The sequence below is a fragment of the Nicotiana attenuata genome, unplaced genomic scaffold (genome assembly GCF_001879085.1).
Source record: "Nicotiana attenuata strain UT unplaced genomic scaffold, NIATTr2, whole genome shotgun sequence".
In the NCBI taxonomy this organism is placed as follows: Eukaryota; Viridiplantae; Streptophyta; class Magnoliopsida; order Solanales; family Solanaceae; genus Nicotiana; species Nicotiana attenuata.
Window position 1 is genome coordinate 43,863 of NW_017671797.1, and position 24,785 is coordinate 68,647.

At 39.3% G+C, this 24,785-nt stretch overlaps 1 protein-coding gene across 1 annotated transcript; it reads right to left on the minus strand.

Annotated features, from left to right (window-relative positions):
* Positions 1-22,063: 22,063 nt before the first annotated feature.
* On the minus strand, positions 22,064-22,501 carry LOC109210275. The gene has a single exon (XM_019373672.1). It carries the CDS (start codon positions 22,499-22,501, stop codon positions 22,064-22,066), a length of 438 nt encoding a protein of 145 aa, XP_019229217.1.
* Positions 22,502-24,785: the final 2,284 nt, after the last annotated feature.

A 24,785-nucleotide genomic window follows, 5' to 3' on the forward strand; every position in this document is an offset into this window, starting at 1 on the left:
AATTTCTGGATACAGGTTGTATTACACTCTATGAGTATATGGGAATCATGAAATGATTGTGGTTATTCGTGAAGGGTGTAGTGTGCATGGAGTAGGAATTTGCTCGGTTACTTAGGAGTATAGGTTACTTTCCTTGGGTGTTGGTGTGCTAATACGGAGATCTTCCGCTTCTGCGACTCCAGCTGCTAGCTCGCATCCCGCTTCTGCGGGGCTTTCCTCACATTTGCGGGCTCGCAGATGTTGAAACATCCTTGCATTTGCGGCCATCCCAGCTCAGTCCAAATGTCGCTTCTGCGACCAAATTGCCGCACCTGCGGCCCTCTTCACGCAGGTGCGATTACACCAGATGCCCAGTTGCTTCAGCCCTTCCTCAAATTCCATTTTCGATCCGTTAACCACCCGGAATCTACCCGAGGCCCAGGAACCTCGTCCAATCACACCAACCAGTTCCAAAACATAATGTGGACCTGCTCGAGGCTTCAAATCACATCAAACAACGCTAAAATCATGATCTCACTCCAATTCAAGCTTAATGAACTTAGAACTTCTAACTTCTACATTCGATGCCAAAACCTATCAAATCACGTCCGATTAACCTCAAATTTTGCACACAAGTCACATTCGACATTACAGACCTGCTCCAACTTTCGAAATTGGAATCCGACTCCGATATCAAAAAGTCCACATCCAGTCAAACTTCTAAAAAAACCTTCAAACTTCTAACTTTCACCAAATGACCCCAAAATGACCTACGAACCTCCGGATCCACTTACGGACGCGATCCCAGTACCGGAATCACCATACGGAGCTATTCCAAACTCGGAATCCCAAATAGACATCGATGACATTGAAATGCAATTCAACCCAAATTTATAAAATTCTTCCAAAATGCCAACTTCCATAATAGATGCCGAAACGCTCCCAGGTCATCCAAAACCCGATCCAGACATACGCCCAAGTCCGAAATCATCATACGAACCTGTTGGAACCTTCAATCCTGATTCCGAGGTCGTTTACTCAAAAATCCAACCTTAGTCAATTCTTCCAACTTAAAGCTTCCGAAATGAGAATTTATGTAACGACCCAACCGGTCGTTTTGAGCCCCAGCGCTCCGTTCAGCAGTCGGAGGCCATGAACAGCTTCATTTCAGGTATTGCGACTTGTACGCGCGGTCGGAATTGAGTTTCGGGAAAATCCGGAGTTGATTTGGGAAGAGAATTCTTATTTTAGGAGCCTAAAGTTGAAAGAATAAACTAGGATGGGAATTTTGAGCAAACGACCTCGCAATCAGGATCCGAAGGTTCCAGCAGGTTCGTATGATGATTTCAGACTTGGGCGTATGCCCAGTTCGGGTTTTGGATAACCGGGAGTGTTTTGGCGCCTATTGTGGAAGTTAGCATTTTAGAAGAAATTTCATCGGTTTGGCTTGAAGTGCATTTCAGTGTTATAGATGTCCGTTTGTTATTCCGAGACTGTGAATAGCTTCGTACGATGATTTTGGAGTTGGGGGCGCGATCAGAAGTGAATTCGGAGATTCGTAGGTCATTTTGAAGCCATTTGACTTAATATAGAAATTTGAAGGTTTTTGAGAAGTTTGACCGGAAGGGACTTTTTGGTATCGGGGTCGAAATCCGATTCCGGAAGTTGGAGTAGGTTTGTAATGTCAAATATGACTTGTGTGCCAAATTTGAGGCCAATCGGACATGATTTGATAGGTCTAAACATCGGAAGTAGAAGTTGGAAAGTTCAAAGTTCATAAAGCTTGAATCGGGGTGAAATTCATGGTTTTAGCGTTGTTTGATATGATTTGAGGCCTCGAGCAAGTTCGTAACGTGTTTTGGGATTGGTTGGTAGGTTTGGTTGAGGTCCCGGGGGCCTCGGGTGGATTCCGGGTGGTTAACGGATCAATTTGGAGTTGAAGAAAAGCTGAGGCAGCTGATATCTGGTATTTCCGCACCTGCGAAGATTTGGCCGCAGGTGCGGAGCCGTAGAAGCGGCCAGGAAGACCGCAGATGCAGATTTTGGTAAGGGGAGCTGGGACCGCAGATGCGGGACCGCACCTGCGGAAAAGGAAGCGCAGAAGCGGAAGCTGGGCGGCTGGGAAGGAGCCGCAGAAGCGGCGTTTTAACCGCATAAGCGGAAATAATTCCGCAGAAGCGGAAATGACTGGAGCAGTGAGGTCTTTAAAATTCGGGGTTGAGTTCATTTCAACCCCATTTTTCTTCCATTTGAGTCGATGGGGAGCAGCTTTGAGGCGCAATTTTCGTCACTTGTCATGAGGTAAGTAATCTATGCTAGCTTTGAGTTAAATACAAGGTTTATACATGGATTTGGGCATAAAAATTGTAGAAAAACTTGGGGTTTGAGGGAAGACCTAGAAAATTAGTGTTCTTGAATTTTGATCACGATTTTGAGTATGGAAGTAAGAGAAAATCATATATTTGAGTTTGTGAGTTCATGGGTAAACTTTATCTTCGAGAAATTTCGGATTCCGGGCACGTGGGCCCAAGGGCATTTTTGTCAACTTTTCGTTCGGGGTTAGCAATTGTTACAAATTGGGCTGCAAAGCTTAATTGAGCATATATTATTGGATTTGTATAATCTTTGGCTAGTTTTGGAGCATTATGCGTTGGTGCAAGTCTTCGGAGGAATGTAGAATGCCGGTTATGAGTCTTCGGAGCGAGGTGAGTCTCCTTTCTAACCTTGTAAGAGGGAATTGTCCCCATAGGTGAGTTAATTGGTTATGTGCTCCTATTTGTGGGGGCTACGTACGTACGAGGTGACGAGAGTCCGTGCGTAGCTACTATTGTGCTATTGTCCGCGTAGTTAGGACCCAAAAGCATGTCATACTTGGATTATTTGTAAGCCCTATGGTAGTTTGAATTGCTTAAATCACATGGAATTTGTAAATGAATTTCTAAAGGGATTAAACTTTACTTCTTAAAATTTGTTAAAGAAGAATTTGATATATTTAGATAAATATTCCCTGAAAAGTTCTTACTTGATTGATTGAGCATGTATCTCTCTGTGTACCTGCGTCGCATGTATGATTCGCGAGCAGGGTATGTGTTTATTTTATGTTGACCGCATCGCAGATTATTTTGCGAGCGGGGTAATAGATGCATCTATAGGCGCGCCGTCGACCCTCGGCAAGTGCACATTTCTTTTCTGTTGGACCGGGTCGTCGCCTCGGCATGATTTGCGCATGATATTTTTATATATATTGATGCACGTGAAATTTTAAATGATGATATTGCCCTTCATGGCTTGATGTAAATTGATAAGATAAAGAAAGGTAAACCTTGAAAATCCTTTATTATTTGTTGAAGGTGTTTATTTGTTTTCTGGCTTCGTGAATTAGAACTGCAGTGAATGATTTCAAGGGAGGTTTACTCAGTGCATAATCAAGAGATTCGATATTTTATTTCCGGCGGGGGGAAAGGCAATCGAACTAAGGAGGGTCAGATGTGGACTGGTGGAAGCAGTGAGACTCGGTAATTGCAAGCGTGGTGGAATTTTTCTTCTATATTGGGGTGCTGTCGTCCTAATTGGACGTATTAAGTTTGTCGGTGTTATGATCTTCTACAATTCGCCTTTGCGGCAAGGTATTGTGAAATAGTATTGGAGATACAACTATCAGATATCACAGGATGCGGTGGCTCAGGATTGAATCAGTATTTCTAATGTTGACGGTTAGAGAAAGATGACCTTCGGAGAAGTTTGGAGTTAGTAGCGATTTGTGGATTCAAGTGCTATGAAGGTAAATTTTATTAAGGCAACAATTGAGCAGCAAAGGATGAGAAAGACATGTGGGAAGTGTCAGGCGGAGTTTTAAATTGCTAAAAGGCCGGGCTTAGGGAGTGCAGGCCGAGCAGTTGATTGAGGGAGTGAGTTTGCCCAAAGTGGGAGAGTGGCGGAGCTGCGTAGGGGATTGGTAATAAGATGGCTATGCGCCTTAAGGAGAGAGCGATTTGAGAATAGTGGCGCTTGGCTATTGGGGTCTACGGATCTAATTTGAAGTAGGGATTCTGGTGCGGCAGGAGATTTAATATAACGGAAAGGAGCCGTTTAAATGAAGAAGGATGCAGCATAAACTTAAATCGGAAGGATGTTGCCGCACATTTAAATGATGTCCACAAGGGGTAAATGGACCTGTGCAGCTGAAGAGTGAGCTCAGACTCAGGAAGGGTCATTGATGTCGTAGTGATTGCACCCCGTGCGGCAGTGTTGGAAGATGCCAGGGAGAGCCTTCCATAGGTGGGTTACCCAAGTGAGCAGGTTAGCAGTCGCGTGGTTGGCGAGGCTTCCGCGAAGAATTTTATCGGTTATGTAGCAAGGAGATCGGTCGTGCGAATGTAGCGGGTGAATCAGAGTATGAAAGAATGGGGTTTTGCGGAGAGAATCCGAGAATTTATGCGGTTGATCGTGCAAGGTTATGTCGATGAAAGCTAGGGAATCTTGGTGAATTCCAGAGTTTGAAATAATGGCTTCAAGCTAAGTGGGAGAGTCCCACCGCCTATGATGGGGTATTCATGTGCTAGAAGATTTATGAATTGATTAAATTCGGGACCAAGTCAGAGCGGGTGGCTCTCAGTAACGGTTCTATAGATTTCGAAAAGAGGTAAAGTATGGTGCCTAATGACTTCGAGCCTATACGTATGGTTTAGAATGGAGCTTGATAGCAGCCTATGAGAAGAGGCACAGAGTATTCTATGATGTTTTGACTTGCAGTGTAGAACTTGAGAGGAAAAAAAGAAGAGATTTCGGATTCGTAATAGGATTAGCGGGATGGTCATGTCAGTTGAGGGTGCGAATATGCACGCAAGGAAGGTATGAATTGGTTCATGGGATTTGAGACAGCATGGTCTCGCGATTCAGGGTCACTCGGGATGAGTGCGGATGGAGTATGATATGTGACGGATGGAGTTAGTATTATTTCTAAGGCAATCAAGGATAAATTGGGAGAAGGTAGATCGATTGGCCATAGTTGAATTGGCATATTGATGTTAGCGATCAGTTTCCTCAACGTGATTAAGTTGTGCAAGTGATCTGTGGCGGTGCGTATGAGGCTTGTCAGCCGCCGTAATTGATATTATTCTGAAGCATTCTACTGTTATGGCTTGTTATGTGGAAGCAGATTCCGGAAGGGCTATAGTGTCTTAGACCACTACTTAGATGTTTGTATATTCTACGGTTATGAGTATTCACCTGTGTGTTGCTATGGTTCTCCAGAAAATGAGTTCAATGAAAAGCTTTGATGTGATGAAGTATTAATCTATTAGCAATTCTGGAATTATGATGAAGAATCGTGTCCTACTGTTCATGGGCATGTCAGGATCAGCGAGTAATATGAAATGAAATGAGAATCAAAGTTGCAGTTCGGTGTGGACAGAGATGTCACAAGCTCGGACGAGCAGGAAAGGAGTTTCGATGTTTAAGGTAAGTTGGTATTGTCTTCAGCGTCACCTGAGATGGGTGTTTGTAAAGAGGGCTTGCATCATGGTTAATGATTCTTAATCGCTTATCAGCGTTAGTGCGGCCGATGGGTTGGAGGTAAGACCCAGTTATTTGTTATGGCCGGTTGTTATCGATTAGAGATTTAAACCAAGTATGAAGATTTGTGATGATATCGTTAAATTGAGAATATATGTCTGGAGGGCACTCAGTCTATTAAGTTGTGGACCGTGGAGGATTTCTCCGGCTATGGTGGTTGTCCTTGTGTGTTGTGAGAAGAGGGAATTTGTATGAACCTTTGAAAGGTTATTGGCTTAGTTTGATATGATCAGGATCGAATTGAGGCCGGTGGAGGAATTTAAATGTGAATTTGGGCTCTATGCCAGGCCAGTTGTGTTCATTTTTGTAATGCGCTCCTTATGGAGGGGTTGTCAGGGTGTTATTTCATTGGCAGATATTTCATGTAGTGATGCATTGCGCCGTTCGAGTGGTGAGACGGCTTGAGAAATTGCTTATGTGTTGAGGATCCGTGTAGAAATGATGTGTTAGGGGCAAGATGGCTCTTGAGATTCAGATTGTATATTGCACCTCAGTTGTGCTTGAGTGTTGTAACTTATGGCGCTATATGTTCCTTCAGGGATGGTATTAGGCACTTAGCATGCTTATGACCGATATTCGGTATTATGGTTGTAATGAGCAAATTTCGCTCGGTGTGCAATTTCCTTATGCACGGTCTATGATATTTGAATCGGGTGGTACACCGCAACACTGTGATGTTGAGCACAGTTACCTATATCAATTTTATGTGCTTCGTTTCCTGTTTTCTGAGGAAAGCTCGTATTAGCCGTGGGCCCGTGTCGCATGTATGATTCGCGAGCGGGGTGTCGGTGTAGTATGTTGCCCGCGTCGCATGTATGATTCGCGAGCGGGGTAACTGGATTTCCTTTCCAGAGTTCGTTTTCATTGTATCGTGTTCCAATTGGTAGCCTATTGGCACATCGCGACATCATATGTGACTTGATTATGTCCGGGGTGGCTTATTGCCGGAGCAGTTTGTACTGGGTGAGATGAGATCATTGGATTTAGGATTAGTGTAATCTGACTGTATGGAATACATTAAGGAGTAAATATCATTATTTGGGTCAGAATATGGTAATGTTTGTTGTCTGAAGTATAGACTCAATGATTGGTTGACTCAGCAGTGGATTATGAATTTCTGTACATCTTTTCCGTTGTGGTAGTATTGTAAGAGTTAGAGTAAGACTTGTGTATGTCGTGGGGTGCAATGGGAGCATCAAATTCGTGGAATTTCGACTAAGTTGATCAGAAAATGTTATTGTGGTCCGGTGAGTAAAATGATGCAAGGTGTGAATTCACAAAAGTTATGAAGTCATGTTTGGGTACAGCGTGTGGTGATTGATACGGTGTTCGTATGTTGGAAACAGGCCTGACGGAGAATTCCGGATGTTGGAATATGGCTTTAAGGCCTATCTGCTTGGATAAAAGGAAGTACCTTCAGAATTGATCGAGCGAATGCGCTCAACCGAGTTGTGGTAGCACGGGGAGGTGCATAAAATGTTAAACAGCAATTTCAGACTACCCCAGTGTAGTTCTCTGCACGTTAGAGGACGAACGTATGTTTAAGTGGGAGAGAATGTAACGACCCGACCAGTCGTTTTGAGCCCCAGCGCACCGTTCAGCAGTCGGATGCCATGAACAGCTTCATTTCAGGTATTGCGACTTGTACGCGCGGTCGGAATTGAGTTTCGGGAAAATCCGGAGATGATTTGGGAAGAAAATTCTTATTTCAGGAGCCTGAAGTTGAAAGAATGAACTAGGATGGGAATTTTGAGCAAACGACCTCGGAATCAGGATCCGAAGGTTCCAGCAGGTTCGTATGATGATTTCAGACTTGGGCGTATGCCCAGTTCGAGTTTTGGATAACCCGGGAGTGTTTTGGCGCCTATTATGGAAGTTAGCATTTTAGAAGAAATTTCATCGGTTTGGCTTGAAGTGCATTTTTATCGAGGTCCGTTTGGGATTCTGAGACTGTGAATAGCTCCGTACGGTGATTCTGGAGTTGGGGGCGCGATCGGGAGTGAATTCGGAGGTCCGTAGTCATTTTGAAGCCATTTGGCTTAAGATAGAAATTTGAAGGTTTTTGAGAAGATTGACCGGAAGTGGACTTTTTGGTATCGGGGTCGGAATCCAATTCCGGAAGTTGGAGTAGGTTCATAATGTCAAATATGACTTGTGTGCAAAATTTGAGGCCAATCGAACATGATTTGATAGGTCTAAACATCGGAAGTAGAAGTTGGAAAGTTCAAAGTTCATAAAGCTTGAATCGGGGTGAAATTCGTGGTTTTAGCGTTGTTTGATATGATTTGAGGCCTCGAGCAAGTCCGTAACGTGTTTTGGGATTGGTTGGTAGGCTTGGTTGAGGTCCCGGGGGCCTCGGGTGGATTCCGGGTGGTTAACGGATCAATTTGGAGTTGAAGAAAAGCTGAGGCAGCTGATATCTGGTATTTCCGCACCTACGAAGATTTGGCCGCAGGTGCAGAGCCGCAGAAGCGGCCAGGAAGACTGCAGATGCGAATTTTGGTAAGGGGAGCTGGGACCGCAGATGCGGTCAGGGAGCCGCAGATGCGGGACCGCACCTGCGGAAAAGGAAGCGCAGAAGCGGAAGCTGGGCGGCTGGGAAGGAGCCGCAGAAGCGGCATTTTAACCGCATAAGCGGAAATAATTCCGCAAAAGCGGAAATGACTGGAACAGTGAGGTCTTTAAAATTCGGGGTTGAGTTCATTTCAACCCCATTTTTCTTCCATTTGAGTCGATGGGGAGCAGCTTTGAGGCACCATTTTCGTCACTTGTCATGAGGTAAGTAATCTATGCTAGCTTTGAGTTAAATACAAGTTTTATACATGGATTTGGGCATAAAAATTGTAGAAAAACTTGGGGTTTGAGGGAAGACCTAGAAAATTAGTGTTCGTGAATTTTGATCACGATTTTGAGTATGGAAGTAAGAGAAAATCATATATTTGAGTTCGTGAGTTCATGGGTAAACTTTATCTTCGAGAAATTTCGGATTCCGGGCACGTGGGCCCAAAGGTATTTTTGTCAACTTTTCGTTCGGGGTTAGGAATTGTTACAAATTGGGCTGCAAAGCTTAATTGAGTATATATTAATGGATTTGTATAATTATTGGCTAGTTTTGGAGCATTATGCGTTGGTGCAAGTCTTCGGAGGAATGTAGAATGCCGGTTATGAGTCTTCGGAGCGAGGTGAGTCTCCTTTCTAACCTTGTAAGAGGGAATTGTCCCCATAGGTGAGTTAATTGGTTATGTGCTCCTATTTGTGGGGGCTACGTACGTATGAGGTGACGAGAGTCCGTGCGTAGCCACTAGTATGCTATTGTCTGGGTAGTTAGGACCCAAAAGCATGTCATACTTGGATTATTTGTATGCCCTATGGTAGTTTGAATTGCTTAAATCACATGGAATTTGTAAATGAATTTCTAAAGGGATTAAACTTTACTTCTTATAATTTGTCAAAGGAGAATTTGATATATTTTGATAAATATTCCCTGAAAAGTTCTTACTTGATTGATTGAGCATGTATCTCTCTGTGTACCTGCGTCGCATGTACGATTCGCGAGCAGGGTATGTGTTTATTTTATGTTGACCGCGTCGCAGATTATTTCGCGAGCGGGGTAATAGAAGCATCTATAGGCACGCCGTCGACCCTCGGCAAGTGCACATTTCTTTTCTGTTGGACCGGGCCGTCGCCTCGGCATGATTTGCGCATGATATTTTTATATATATTGATGCACGTGAAATTTAAATGATGATATTGCCCTTCATGGCTTGATGTAAATTGATAAGATAAAGAAAGGTAAACCTTGAAAATCCTTTATTATTTGTTGAAGGTGTATTGCTTGTTTTCCAGCTTCGTGAGTTAGTACTGCTTTATAAAATCCTTGATTTCCTCACACATTTAGTATATTATTATTGGACCACTAGTGAGTGTCAAAGTTGACCATCTCGTCTCTACTTCTTCGAGATTAGACGGGATACTTGCTGAGTACACGTTGATTACGTACTCATACTACACTTCTGTGCATTTTTGTTGCACAAGTATAAGTAACTTTAGTGGCTTACTGGGCGTAGCGGCGCGGATAACTCTGGGACTAGGTGAGCTGCATTGTTCGAGGCGACCCGCAGCTAGTGTAGTTCCTTTCAGCATTTTTATATTTATTCCCTGTCCACTGTATTTCGGACAAATGTTGTATTTTATTTTCCTTATTAATAGATGCTCATGCACTTCTGACACCGGGTTCTGGGATGGTTTTCGAAAGATGTGTACTAATAGTTATTTCTTAATTTGAATTGAAGCAGAGATTGTTTTATTTATGAAAAATGGAAGGAAAAACCCTAGATTTTCCAAAGGTATTAAAAGAGAATTTAATTGATAATTTAGTTGGCTTGCCTGACAGAGGTGTCCGGCGCCATCACGACCCGTAGTGGTTTTTGGGTCGTGACAACATGGTATCAGAGCACTAGGTTCCGAGGGTCTCACGAGTCATGAGCAAGTCTAGTAGAGTCTCGCAGATCGGTACAGAGACGTCTGTACTTATCCTCGGGAGGCTGTAGGACTGTTAGGAGTACTTCCCTTCTTGATTCCTTATCGTGCGATTTGACTTGTTGATACCGAGGGGAACACCTAGGTCTGCGGACGCTGGCAGATATACCTTGAAGTCTCCGTAGCAGCAGCAAGTACTTGTTGATACCCAATTTTTCCCTGTTTTTTTTAAATATGCAAAATACCCTCCAAATAGCCTATATAGGCATATATAAGTACATCCCAAGGTCCTATTATTTTTCCTTAATTTTTCAAAGATTTTTAAATCAATTTACTGCCCTATTTTATCAAAAAAGAAACCCTATGTTGGTCCCTAAAATTATCATTTTTGGTGATGCATTTATTGGATTCTTATGTTTGTACCAAAATAGGCTAAGATATTTTTTACACATTTTTGTAAATTTATTTGGTATTTTTAAGGATAAAATTGCATAATTGCAATATTAGCCCATTTTTAAGTTTAAATCCGTCTCATATTTATAAAATGGGATTTTATATTTTTAAATTAATAATTATATATTATAAGACATTTTAGTACTTTTAATTTGTTTTCAGAAATTTGTTTATTATTTTTTATAAATTAAGAGGGAAAAAGAGGCTATTTACTTATAGCCACATTTGGCTTTCTAATTTGGCCTAATTAAACCCGAGCCCCAACCCAAATTAGACCAATTCAATACCCAGCCCAATCCTAATTATCCTACCCGACCCACCTACCCCATCCAATCTAACCTACCTAAATTAAACCAAACGACCCCCCAATACCCCTCATTTTTCCCTCACTCATCTCTATCTCTCTAACCTCTGGTTCTCTCTAGAACCTTCCCCACCCCCTCCTCTTCGATGAATTCTGTTCATCTTCTCCGGTCATCCTCTAACCTAGATCTATGGTGGTTTCACCACCCACCAAGCCACCTATGGCTCCTCACGTTTGGTTGACTGAAGCTCCATGACTCGACAATGAAGGGTTATGTCCAGACCTCTGTCGATTCGAGTTCCACGACCATCTCCGGTCCCGTTCCGGCAAGCTATGTCTATTTTGAAGCCTGGTCTCGACTCTTTTTGCTTAGATCCAAGCCTTTCTCGTCGTTTCGGTTCCTCTGAAAATCCTAGTTTTGAGGTTTTTCTGATCTCTTTAGATTTGTTCCATATCCATACTTTCCTTAAGATGTTAAACGATATTCTTGTATTTTCTTTCAAAAACTACTTTCAAAACCATTTCTTTTCCGATCTAGGGTTTTTCTGAGTGTATTTATATGTTTCTCTAACTTTCTTTTTTGTGTGTATTTTCCTCTATTGTGTTCTTGTATTTTTTTCTTCTACCATGTTCTTGTATGCTTCTTCTACGGTGTTCTTGTATGCTCCTTCTACTGTATTTTCTTATACTGTGTTCTTGCATGCTTTTTCTATTGTATTTTCCTCTACTGTATTCTTGTGTGTTTCTCCTACTGTATCTTCTTTTACTATGTTCTTAAGTGTTTCTTATTATGTTCCACATACTGAGTTCTGGTTAAGCCTCTTCTAAAAAACGTCTTAATATGCTTCTCCTACTGTTCTTATCAATTTTCCCATTATGTTTCAAATTAGTTTCTTCTATTCTGTTTTCTTTGAGCTCTTCTACTGTGTTCTGCATGTTACTTTTCTATCATGTTTCTCATGAGTTTCTGTTGCTGAAAGAAACGTGTTAGAAGTTTCAGTTCTTTTCTGAGACCTCTGCACCTGTTTCGATTTAATTACTTACCCTCTCATCTTTGCAATCGATTAATGGTGGAAACCCTAGAATTTTGGGGTTCTTCCAAGTTTGGCTATGTGATTTGCCTGAGCTAGGGTTTTATTTCAAAACCCCCAACTCTTCAGACCAATTTCGAGTCTCTGAACTGAGTTGGGACATCTTTGTCTTTCATACGACTCTGACTTTTGCTAAACTCTCCTAAACTCTTTTACACTAGATTCTTCTACTGATTTTACAATGACACGGCATCTTCTTTCATGCTTGACATGTCTGTATGCTCTTTATGTGTGATGAACTTCCCTCTAAAATGGCTTTCGAATTTGTGGTTAGTTCAGACTCCCTTCTGAATAGGTCTGATTGATTTTCTTTCCTTGTTTGCTGATTTTCCCTGTGACTCGACTTAAGTTAAAAACCTTTCTCAGCTTTTCTGACTTGGTTCATTCATACAAAATCTCTGACATCTGATTTACTGTCTATTAATTGATTTTCTTACCTTAATTGTACAACCACGTATTTCAAAATTCTCTACTTAAATAAAACTTCTATGTATTTACCCCTAATTGCCTACTTTGCACAAAGTGCTTATTTTAATTTCTTTCCTCAAATAGTTTTTACCCGTTTCTGAATTCCTTAATTAAGGGAAGTTTTGTGTCATTGATTCTTAATTGATATTCAGTTCCTTAACTGCTTTCTTGCCTTATTTCTGCTTGATTTTCACACTATAAAGGCATGACCCTTTCACAAACTCAACAGAATTAACAATCCTTCTGAACTCATACTCACACATAATAGTATTCTCTCTTCTTGTCCGCACTGTGGCTAGTTTACAAGACCTACTGCTTTTCTCTATTTGTTTCTTTGAAACTGGTATGTCCTGACTTAAGCTTCAGCATCACAATAATGTATTTATTTACAGCTTGTGTATCCATGTCTACTTACTGTTCCTATAGAGTTCAATATTTAAATTATCATGCTGATTTCTTTCTGCCTATTTCTGTTATGAATCCCTATTCCCTACCCCCTTATGTGTTCGAGCTATGATTTAAGACATGGCAATATGTAAGTTATTGTCCATGAATTAAACTTGATCCTTTGGGACCCCAGCCTCTAAACAATGTGTTCTAACAGGCTTATGGGTATGCTAGAACTCCCTATTGCTGGGTATGCCCACAGCCTGCTCTTGCTTCTTTCAACTTCCCTATTTCCCCTACACCCCTATGTGTATTTATTTGTAACTGTTTCCCTTTCCCTTTCCCCCTTTCAGCACTCTATTTCTGTACTTGCACTCTCTCTTAGTCCCTAAGTTCTGCTCCCCTCTTGTGAGCCTTGTCTTGGGACCTTGAGTTCCCTCTGAACTTGGACACTTGAGGACTGGCCCTTCCATACTGCACTATGTCTTAATCTGGTGATACATTTGGGTGTGAGCACTTCCCGGAGTCCATATGAGACTCTTAGGGAACTCTGACACATCCAAGTGGGAGAAAGGCTTTGGATCATGATCTCATTGGAGTTGGTTTACTTCATATTTCAGACAGGAAGTCTGAATCAGGCTCTCCTTGGTTGTACTTTTAATTTCTGATGTATTATTTTATTTTTGTGCTGTAATAATTTGTAATAAACTTTTTGGGATGGCTAGTGAAAAAGGGAGGGATAACTATGTATGCAAAGGGTAGATATCCTGCCTATAGGTACTTTCTGAATATCTGCACTCTCATATAGATATCCTATCTATAGGTACTTTTTGAATTTCTGCACTCTCATATAGATATCCTACCTATAGGTTATTTCTGAATTTCTGCATTCTCTCATATAGATACCATGTCTGTAGGAATTTTGATTTCTTATATAGATACCATGTCTGTAGGAATTCTGCATTCTCTCATATAGATACCACGTCTGTAATTACCCGGAAACCTGAATTCTGCATATAGAATATACGCCTATAGGTCTATCTGAATCTCGCATATCCATTCTTCATTAGGCAATCATGTTTATAGGTCTTAATCAATCAACTGCAATTAGATATCATGTTCATAGGTTCAACATCTAGATATCATGTCCATAAGGTTTCTGCATTTCCCCATGTCTATAAAAAGGTTTAAAATCAACAACGCATAGAAAGCATGTCTATAGGAGCATTTAATCAAGTCTGAATCGCTTCACTCGCTTATAAGTCTAAAACCAGTAATAATGACGTACCATCAGTTGCAGAACTTATGATCTCCCGCTAAAACTTGCCTTTCTTTAATAACTGACAACTTTTCTCAAATCATTATGTATTCAGTTTACTTCATTGTTTCTGAAATCAATAGTTATCATGCCTATAGGACCCTCGTCCAACACTTAGGCAAACCATAGGGTAAATTTTATAAACTGAATCAGATTTTTATTAGCTACAACCAGCAGGCAAGCCTGATTCGGGCTTCTTATCTGAACTATGTAACAAATCAGCCTGCCTCAACCTTTAAGTTTTAATAAGACCCTAAACTGTATGTGCAAGACATGCTAAATTATGTGCTTCTCTGTCAAAGGAGGTATATCTGAGCCTTTTACTTGTTATGTGCTTCCCCCAACTTGCTATATGTGTTTTTGTATGTCGCCTTAGAGTTTTGCCTTTCAAACTATAAACAAGCCTAATATCCCTTCCCTTTAGGATTAGTAGTCCTAAATGCCTCCGGGACTGATAGGATTGGGGCGGGTAATAGCATGCAATAAGTAAACGAGACCATTCCGCGCTTTAATGCCCTAACGGGGCGGGAAAGGGTAGATATGGATATGATGACCACGCGATAACGTCACGTGTAGCCCCTCACTGAGGAGTGATTACCGGATGTTGTGTGGGGTGATCCATATTATTTATAAACCTAGGACCCCCCCTCCCTTTGTTTCTTTGTTTCTTTGCTTTTTTTCCAATTTCAAACTATTTCTTTAAGAAAAATCAGCTTTCTTTTGGTTCTTTCTAACTTTGCTTATTTGTAGCCATTATGTGAAAATCCCCTCTTACTTGAAGTCTTTATTTTCCTATGTGTTATTTGCGCTTAAGTTCACAACAATAGTTTGGCCGGGAACCACACTAGTGGATCCTGAGGGGTGCCTAACACCTTCCCCTTGGGATAATTTCAAACCCTTACCCAATCTCTGGTTATTCAAATCAAACCCTTCTTAGTGTCCTAATGCACTTTAATCATTAGGTGGCGACTCTTCAAATCAAACCCAATTCCCCAAAAGGGAACGAGTTGTCCTCCCAAATTTCATAAACCCAATTCGCGAGAAAAAGGGGGCGCGACAGCACTCTCAACTAGTAGCGAGGCTGGTAGGAGGTACCTGGGTCTACACACAAAACATGTGCAGAAGAGTAGCATGAGTACACCACAACGGTACCTAGTAAGTGCCAAGTCTAACCTCGACCGAATAGTGACGAGGTCAAGTCAGGGCCCTATTAGAATATAACAAATAAGGCAGAAGAAATAGCAGTATAATGAAAGACTAAGAATTAGCAGTGAGAAATTTTAGAAAATAACAACACAACACATAGGGTAAACACATAGGGACGCTCCCGAAATACCATCTCGTAGTCCCAAAAGTAAATACTCAACAGGGGTTCTCCCGAGGTACCACCTCGTAGTCCCAAAAGTATATATACAGCGGGGGATCTCCCGAGGTAGCGCCTCGTAGTCCTACAAGTAAATATGCAACGGGGATCCCCCGAGGTACCTCCTCGTAATCCTAAAAGTAAATCAACAGGGGATCTCCCGAGGTACCGCCTCGTAGTCCCAAAGTAAATACATAGCTCGAAATCATTTGCAACAATAATTAACAGCAAGAAATCCTACAGTTTAAGACTAAATACAAGTCAAGGAAAAGTATGAAAACAACTAAGCATGCTGCACAGATTACAAATAAGCATTTAAGACACGTACACGCGATATTAAGCTAAACAGGATAAATACACATGCTGGGATAACTCGTTTAAGATATAACAGGTTACTGTTCAATATAAAACCGTACTTTACAATAATTAGCCCGTGTACGCACTCGTCACCTCGCGTACGCGGCACTCACATATCATAGAAGTGTCACAATAGCACCAAATCCTTAGGGATTTCCCCCACACAAGGTTAGAAAAGCCACTTACATCGAACCTAGCTCAATCAATCAGTAAGAATGCCTTTTCCACGATTTTCTGACTCCGAATAGCCCAAATCTAGCCAAAAGCAATTACATTCTACAAATATAACTATAAGAAACTAATCTAATTAATGAAATCAAGACTTTAGCAAGAAATTAAAAATTCGCTCCAAAAGTCGATCCGGGCCCACGTCTCACATTCGGGTAAAAGTCACAAAATACGAACGCTCATTCAACCACAAGTCCACCCATACCAAAATTACTCAAATCCGATACCAAAATCTCAATCAAAATCCAAAAATTCGGTTGAAGAACTTTCCAACTATTTCCCTAAATTTCTCAACCCAAATCCTTAATTAAATGATGAAATTAATGATAGATTAGTGGAAAATAATAAAAACGAGTCAAGAATCATTACCCAATAGTTTCCTCTGAAAACCCTTGAATTTTTGCCTCAATCCGAGCTCTCAAAGTGCCAAAATGAAACTGAGATCTAACCTTCAAAATTTCCCCTTTTCTGCCTATCGATTTCTTTTCTATGGTTCCGCACCTACGAAAAACCATCGCAGGTGCGGACTTCACTTAAGTCCTCAGAGTTTGCTTATGCGAGCAAGGGCCACACCTACGCGCCCGCTTTTGCGCTCCATCCTTCGCCCCTGCGAGTCCACTTCTGCGGGACTCTGACCGCACCTGTGGTCCCAGCTGGGTAGGCCCAGATTCGGTTCTGCAGGTCAATGGCCGCTTCTTCCGTGCCGCACCTGCGGCCCAAGTGCGTAGGTGCGATTACACTAGGTGCAGCAATGCTTCAACAAATCCAACACAACTCCAAATGATCCGTTAACCACCCGAAATCAACCCGAGGCCCCCCGGGACCTCAACCTAGCATAACGACAAGTCCTAAAACACCATACGAACTTAGTCGAGCTCTCAAATCACATCAAACAACCACAAAAACACGAATCGCACCTCAATTCAAGCTTAATGAACTTTGAAACTTCAAACTTCTACAACCGATGCCGAAACCTATCAAGTCACGTCCGATTGACCCCAAATTTCGCACACAAGCCATATTTGACATTATGGACCTACTCCCACTTTCGGAATCGGAATCCAACCCCGATATAAAAAAGTCCACTCCCGGTCACACTTCCCAAAAATTTAACTTTCGCCATTTCAAGCTTAATTCAGCTACGAACCTCTAAATCACAGTCCAGACACGTTCCTAAGTCAAAAATCACGCAACGGAGCTACCGAAACCGATGAAACTCCATTCCGGAGTCGTCTTCACACAGTTCCAACTACGGTCAAACTCTTAGAACTTAAGTTTCCATTTCAGGGACTAAGTGTCCCATTTCACTCACAAACGAAAAACAAATTTCTCAGAAGTCACATAAGCATAAAATGATACAGGGGAAAAGTAAATAGGGGATCGGGGCTAATACTCTCAAAACGACCGACCGGGTCATTACAAAACCCATCTTGCAACTAAGAAGAAGAAACGATCTAAGCATAAAGAAGAAGCAGACAACAGTATAGAAGAAGAGAAAAGTGTTTGTATTTGAAGTTATCCAAAGATTGGATATCAATTAAATTTTTTTTAAAAGTAGGTACAAATTTAATGGGTGACGCAAGATTGGGCGCCACATAAAAAATTTACAATTAAATACACGTGGCCGCGTAGAATCTAAACAAGATTCAGATAATATGGTGCTTAATAACGTAATCCCTTGTTAAATTGGCGAGTGCAGATCAAAGAGAAGCACTGATAAAATTTTATCTCATAATGCCACGAAATTTCGAAGACAACAATAAAATTGAAAGATTATCATACAACTGAACATCTTGAATCAGTATTTTTACTCTAAAATGGTGAATTTAATCAATTCCTAATAAAATCCCCAAAAAAGAACTTCTCAAAGGATACGTTTGCAATCTAAGGTCACTTGGGATGAACAAGTATAGAGAAAAGATTAATTGATAATACTGCAAACTGTTGCAAGAATATCAAGACAGCATGGCGTATATACATTCAGAGAAAAATCCAAGGAACTTTTTTGAAAGATCGAATTGAAAGTAATTAAGTGGTTTCGATTCACTGCTGTCATAATTTAAAGAAAATGACGAATATTGTTAGAGAAGATAAGGAGCACTCTATTACATTTTATATTGAAAGTTGGATTTAAAGATTTTAAAATAAACGGAAAATTTTCAAAAGTGTAAGACTACAACAGAAATTTCTGACATTTATTGACCACCAAAGTACATACTCCCTCCGTTTCAATTTTATGTAAACCTATTTGACTGGGCACGAAGGTTTAAGAAAAGAGAGAAGACTTTTGAATTTGTGGGGTAAAATGAAGCACATATATTTTGTGTGGCTATAAATTATTGCATAAAGGTAAATTATTTCCAAATAGGGAAAGAGGTCATTCTTTTTGACACGGACTAAAAATGAAATAGGTTCACATAAATTAAAACGGAGGGAGTAATATTTTTTAACAGTAGAGATCTTACACTAATTATATTTTTTTTTTAACATTTCAACAAAATATGATTCTTATCATTCCTATGGGAAGAACTTAATGTTTATTCTACTTTAGTTATTTCTTATTTTTATTTTCTAATGATAATGCAATGGTTTAAAGCCCTTAATTAATCGATAAATATGAAAAAATAATATTAGCCATTAATCATTAATTATTACAATTATACCTTTAATGAGATTGACAAACGATAAGTAAATATCATTTTGTAAAGTTTTCAGCCGACAATTAAACGATAAAAATAACATAATTATTGTAATAACAGACTTAACGGTCAGACGGCCATAAACGACACTTCTCCCGACTTTTCATATCTTAAATTCGTAACGACATAAATGATTCCAAACAAAAAATTACTCGTTCATTTAATAATCCAATAAAATTATATAGTATGAATTTAGCTAACGAAAATTTATAATAAAATGACTTTTTACCCTAAAATTAGGAAAGTGATCGTCTTTGTGGATTTTGGAATAAAGGAAAAAGTAATCATTTCAAAAGTGAAAGACTACAACAGAAATTTCTGACATTTGTTGATCACCAGAGTACAAAATATACCTTTGTTGTTTGTAGCAATGTAAATTGCATTCAGGAGAGATCTTACACTAATTAATTAACTACAATATTCAACAAAATATGATTCTTATCACTGCTATTCCTTAAGTTTACTTTATCGCACATCGCAAATGGGAAGAACTTAATTTTTATTCTACTTTAATTATTTCTTATTTTTAATTTAGTGATAACGCAATGGTTAAAACCCCTTAATTAATCGATAAATATAAAAAATAATATTATCCATTAATCATTATTATAATTATCATCTTTGATGAGATTGACAAACGCCAAGTAAACAACACCATTTAGTAAAGTTTTCGGCCGACAATTAAACGACAAAAATAACATAATTATTGTAAATAACAGACTTAACGGTCAGGGTTGCCATAACCGACAGTTCCTCCTGACCTTCCACATCTTAAAAATCGGTAACGACATAAATGATTCCAGATAAAAAATTACTCGTTTATTTAGTATTTTCAATAAAATAATGTATGAATTTAGTTAACGGAAGTTTATTTATACTTTACCCTAACAATACATTTATCTCTTCCACATAGCTAGCTTTGCAATATTAGATAAAATAAAATAATAAAAAAAACCAAATGCATGGTAATCTAGCTCTTCTTAATGTGCAAGTAAACAATAATAACATTATTTTTTTCCCAATAATATTGTTACTTTTCAGTGTTATCTTAAAATAATGTAATAACAGCTTAAAAAGTTTAAAAAGGAATAAAATTTAAAATGTAGAAAATAGAAAAGGAAATAGTGATCACTTCCACGTTTAAATGGAGAGAGTAAGTGATTGTTTGGACAGAAGCAGAAAAGTAACGGTGCCATCCTCTCATATCTATCATCTCTACTTGGCCTTTACTCAAACAGTCTACTCTCTTCTTTCTCCTCCATTTCATTTTGTATCGAAAGAATCTTTTCTCACATAAAATTACTTTCTGTTTCTTTTTTTTTTTTTTTCCTACTCTCTTTGTCTTTCCTTTCGTGGAATCTGTTTATGTAATTTCGTTTTCAAAGATTTTTCTGTTAAATTTTGAGGACAAAACCTAGCTATAACAAATTGATGGATTACCATGATATATTCTATGAACTTGATCCAATTTTTGATGGTGATGAATGGGATCATCGTCTAGATGGGAATATTTCAAGTGATGATCAAAGCCACAAAGATGTTCATCAATTTCTTAATGAGGAATTACAACAGAAAGCTAGTGCAGATGGTTCTCAAAAAATGGACATGCAAGAAAATGGTGATGATAAAGATTTAGAGATGTTGAAAGTTGAGGTCAATGGAAAAAAAGAAGCTACTGAATCTGGTATTAAATCCCAGGTGGAAAGAAGAACTAACCCTAGAAGGGTAAATAGAAGGGCACATAAGGCTGCAACTAGTAGTACTTCTTCACCAGATCAAAGTGGAAATTTAGAGGAAAAAAGATGCAAACGTGAAAGGATTAATGCTGAGGATTTCACCTTACCTAAAGGCTGGATAATTGAAGTTCGAGTTAGGAAAAATGGAATCACTTCTGGCCACAAAGATACAGTAATAAATAATACATTAACATCCTCTTTCCTACTTGTTATAGAATTTTCAATTAATTTGCTTCTAGACCCTTAGACATATATCTTCTTTTGCATGCAACAATCTGATTTAGAGTTAAATCTGATGTACACTAATGCGTGACTGGTGATTAGAATTAACTTCTTATTATGGTGTTTAATTTCTTGCAGTACTACATTGAGAAAAGTACGAGACATGTTTGCCGATCAAGGATGGAAGTCCTTAGGTACCTAAAATCCAAACAAGGGGTATGTGAAACTTTGATTATATACTTAAAGATAGTTAAGTAGATTTAATTAATTAATTGATGACAAAGTTTATAAATTGATAAATCCATCAGAGGGTATGTGAAAAGTGAAAACTTTGCTTATAAAATTGATAAAGGTTGAGGTATGTAACTATATATACATATCTTGTAAGTTGCTTTTTAACATTTGCGATGTTTTCAAAGTTTTGTACATATTTGCAGGAGCAAAGCCAAGTTCAAGAAGGATGAAAGGTCAAACAATTGCGACTGTACAGACTATTTTAGTTTTTTCCCCTTATGTATGTATAAGTATAACTGGGTTGTGACATGTGTTGGAGTACATCTTTTTCCCCCTGAGCTAATCCTTAAGGATATTATCTTTTTTAATTTATCTAATTTTCATGTCGAAGCAGTTAAGTCAATATCATATATTCATCTCTTCGATTGATACTCAGGAAATTGAGGGTTTAAACTGTATCAATCTCAATACCATTTCAAGTTCATGCTAATCAACTAAGTAATGCTCGTAAGTTATCTTTGATTATTAGGCTTACTTGAAATAGAACGGTTATGTGCAATTTTTCTATGGATAATTAGCTAGCTCATACTAATTTTCTTTGAAGGAACATTGATTTCTTGAAAGTTCAATTTTCTCAAAGATTTGTAGCTGATCTTACTTTCCGATGCCAAACTAGTCTAAATGTCTACTACTATATCTTAAGGTACATATTATATGTTAATGTGATATTTGACGAGGCCAAAACCATAAGAACAATTATAAGCAAAACCAGATACGAGCTGTAGAAGCCTCTTACAACCTCTGTAAGTTCTCTAAATTTTTGATTGTATGCATGCAAGTCGTTCAATGTGTATAGTTCGTAAGCACTATTGAATGTGAAAGAAACTCACATTATCGCTCTTAGGTTTCTTGTTTCTTCTTTTTCTTTCGTTCACTACATTCGAGAGTGAGTATATCAAGCAGTTGCGAAGTTAAATACGCGGAATTAAAAATAAAATAAAAATACAAGGTTAATTAGAGTAAATTCTTTTTTTTTTTGGTGAAAGAGAGATATTCTTATTAATCACCAACCCAAAATTCAAATGTACAGACTGTTCTCCTTGTAGATCCTACTCCTCACTTCAAAGCTATTCTATTACATCAATTTTCTATTCTTCTATTTCTATTCTATTTACATTAGCTTGTGTATCCATGCTTTTTGTCTTTGTGATGTTGCCTTCTTTCCCAGGATTTCCTGCATGACCAGCCTGCATTCCTCTTTCACAGTCTCTATCAGCTTCTGGGGTCGTTGGACTTTGAGATTCCACAGTGCATCATTTCTTGATTTCCAAATGTGGTACATTGTAGCTGCTAAGATAGAACTGGTGATGTTTCTGTAAGCTTTGCCTCTTGAATTTCTTGTCATTCTTCTCCATAATCCTTCTAGCTTGTACTGCTGCACTCCAATTTGTAGCCATTTCAGTATCTCACTCAGGCATGTCCTTGAATAGTCACATTCAAAGAATAGGTGCTCAGTTGTTTCTATTCCTGCCTCACATATAGCACATTGTGTTTCCTTGCATATCCCTAGTTTGGCCAGTCTTTCTCTTGTCTGAAGTCTCTTGTGCATAGCTAACCAGCAGATGAAGCTATGCTTTGGGATGTTGTTTCCACTCCATATCCATCTGCTACTTGCCTATCTTTCCCTTGTCCCTTGTTTCCATGTGTAGCCACTTTTCACTGTATATTTTCCTTTGTTTGCCAACCACTTCTGCTGATCAAATCCTTCAGCAAATTGATCCTTGATGGAACAAATTTTCCTCCAGTACCAACTGCAGTCCTGTGGCGGTTTGTATTGCCACCAATCCTTCTTCTTCCCACAGGCTATCAGCTTTATTTGCTATATTCCATACATACTTGGCTATGGCCGCTTGGTTCCAAGTTTCACAGTCTATAATCCCCAGTCCACCCTCTATTTTGGGCCTGCATATGAGTTCCCAAGCAATCAGTGGCACCCTATTTGTGTTTGTTTTCCCATCCCATAAGAAGTTCCTGCATATAGTTGTGATGTTCTTTGTTATCTTCTTTGGGAGTATGAAGATAGAGGACCAATAAGTGTGAATGTGCAGCAGTACTGAGTTTATTAACATCACTCTTCCAGCATAGGATAGGTTCCTTGAGCCCCAGCTTTTGATTCTAGCACACATCTTATCTACTAGCATTTCACAATCCATGCTTGAGATCTTCTTAGCTGAAATTGGAACTCCCAGATATCTGAATGGCATAGTACCTCTTTTATAACCAGTTATTTCACATAAGTCACCCAAATCATGTTCATTCATATTTGCACTATAGATGTTAGATTTAGCTTCATTGGTTTTTAGCCCTGAAGCTTCTGAAAATGTGGCTAAGCCCCTCAGCATCAATAGTATTGATGGCAATTCTCCCTTGCAAAATAGCAAAACATCATCAACAAAACATAAGTGATTCAATTTAAGCCCTTTACATTTGGTGTGGAATTCAAAACCCTGCATTGTAACTACTTGTTTCATTATCCTTGAGAAATACTCCATATAGATCACAAATATTAGAGGTGATATTAGATCACCTTGTCTCAACCCCCTTTTTCCTTCAATACTCCCATATGCTCCACCATTTAGAGCTATTGAGTACCTGGTTGTTGTGATGCACTGCATTGTCCATTGGATGAATCTGTGTGGGAAATTTAGAGCATGAAGCATCTCCTGAACAAAGTCCCATTCTACTGTATCATAGGCCTTCCTCAAATCTATCTTGATGAGGCAGCTTTTCACTGATGCTTTCCTATTGTACAGTCTTACTAGATCTTGGCAAATTAAGACATTTTGTACTATGCTCCTCCCTGTGACAAAAGCACTCTGATTTTTTGAGATAAGTCCTGGAAGTACTCCCTTTAGCCTCATGCATAGCATTTTTGATATGACTTTGTACAGAGTATTGCAACAAGCTATAGGCCTGTAGTCTCCCACAAGTTGAGCATGGCTGCTTTTAGGTACTAGTGTGATTCTTGTTTCATTCAGATTTTTCTGCATGGTTCCTTTCTGAAAGAATTCCATCACTCCTGCTTCCACATCCTTGCTTACTATCTCCCAGCAATCCTTAAAGAATTGGCTGGTGTAACCATCAGGTCCTGGGGCTTTTTCACCTGCAATTGACCATACAACAGCTTTTATATCTTCTCTTTGAAAATCCTGTGTTAGCCATTCCCTCTGCTCCTGACTTAGTACTGGTCCTTTCCTTACCAATGCACTGCATACACTCTTTCTGACCACATTTTTCTCCCCCAATAGTTCCTTATAGAACTCTATGAAAGCTTGAGAAACCTCTTCTGTGTCCTTCCTAGTGATTCCTTTCTTGTCTACCACTGAGAAAATTCTGTTCATGCTCCTTCTTTCCTTGATAACACTGTGGAAGAATTTGGTATTTTGATCTCCTTTAGTGAGCCATTGGATCCTGGCTTTTTGTCTTAGATAAGAGTTTCTTGCTTCCTCCCATTGCCTGCATGCTTTTGCTAGTTGAGTTTCCTTTTCTATCATTTCTTTGTTTCTGCCATCTTGCTGTATCTCTGCTTGACATTTTTTGAGTTCTACCATGGCTAAGTCAGCTTTCCTTTCAACATCTGCAAATCTTTCCTGATTTAATTTTGTCATCACTGCCTTTAGTCTGTTCATTTTCCCAATAACTTGAAACATTTTATTCCCATCTATCTCCTTCTCCCAGCTTTGTTGGACTTTTATCTTGAAATCACTAGCCAGCTTCCACATGTTGAAATACTTGAATTGCTTTTTAGTGTTTTTATTCCCCTTGTCCCAGTTGATAATAGCAGGGCAGTGATCATACAATCCTTCCTGCATGTAATGCACTTCTGAGGCTGG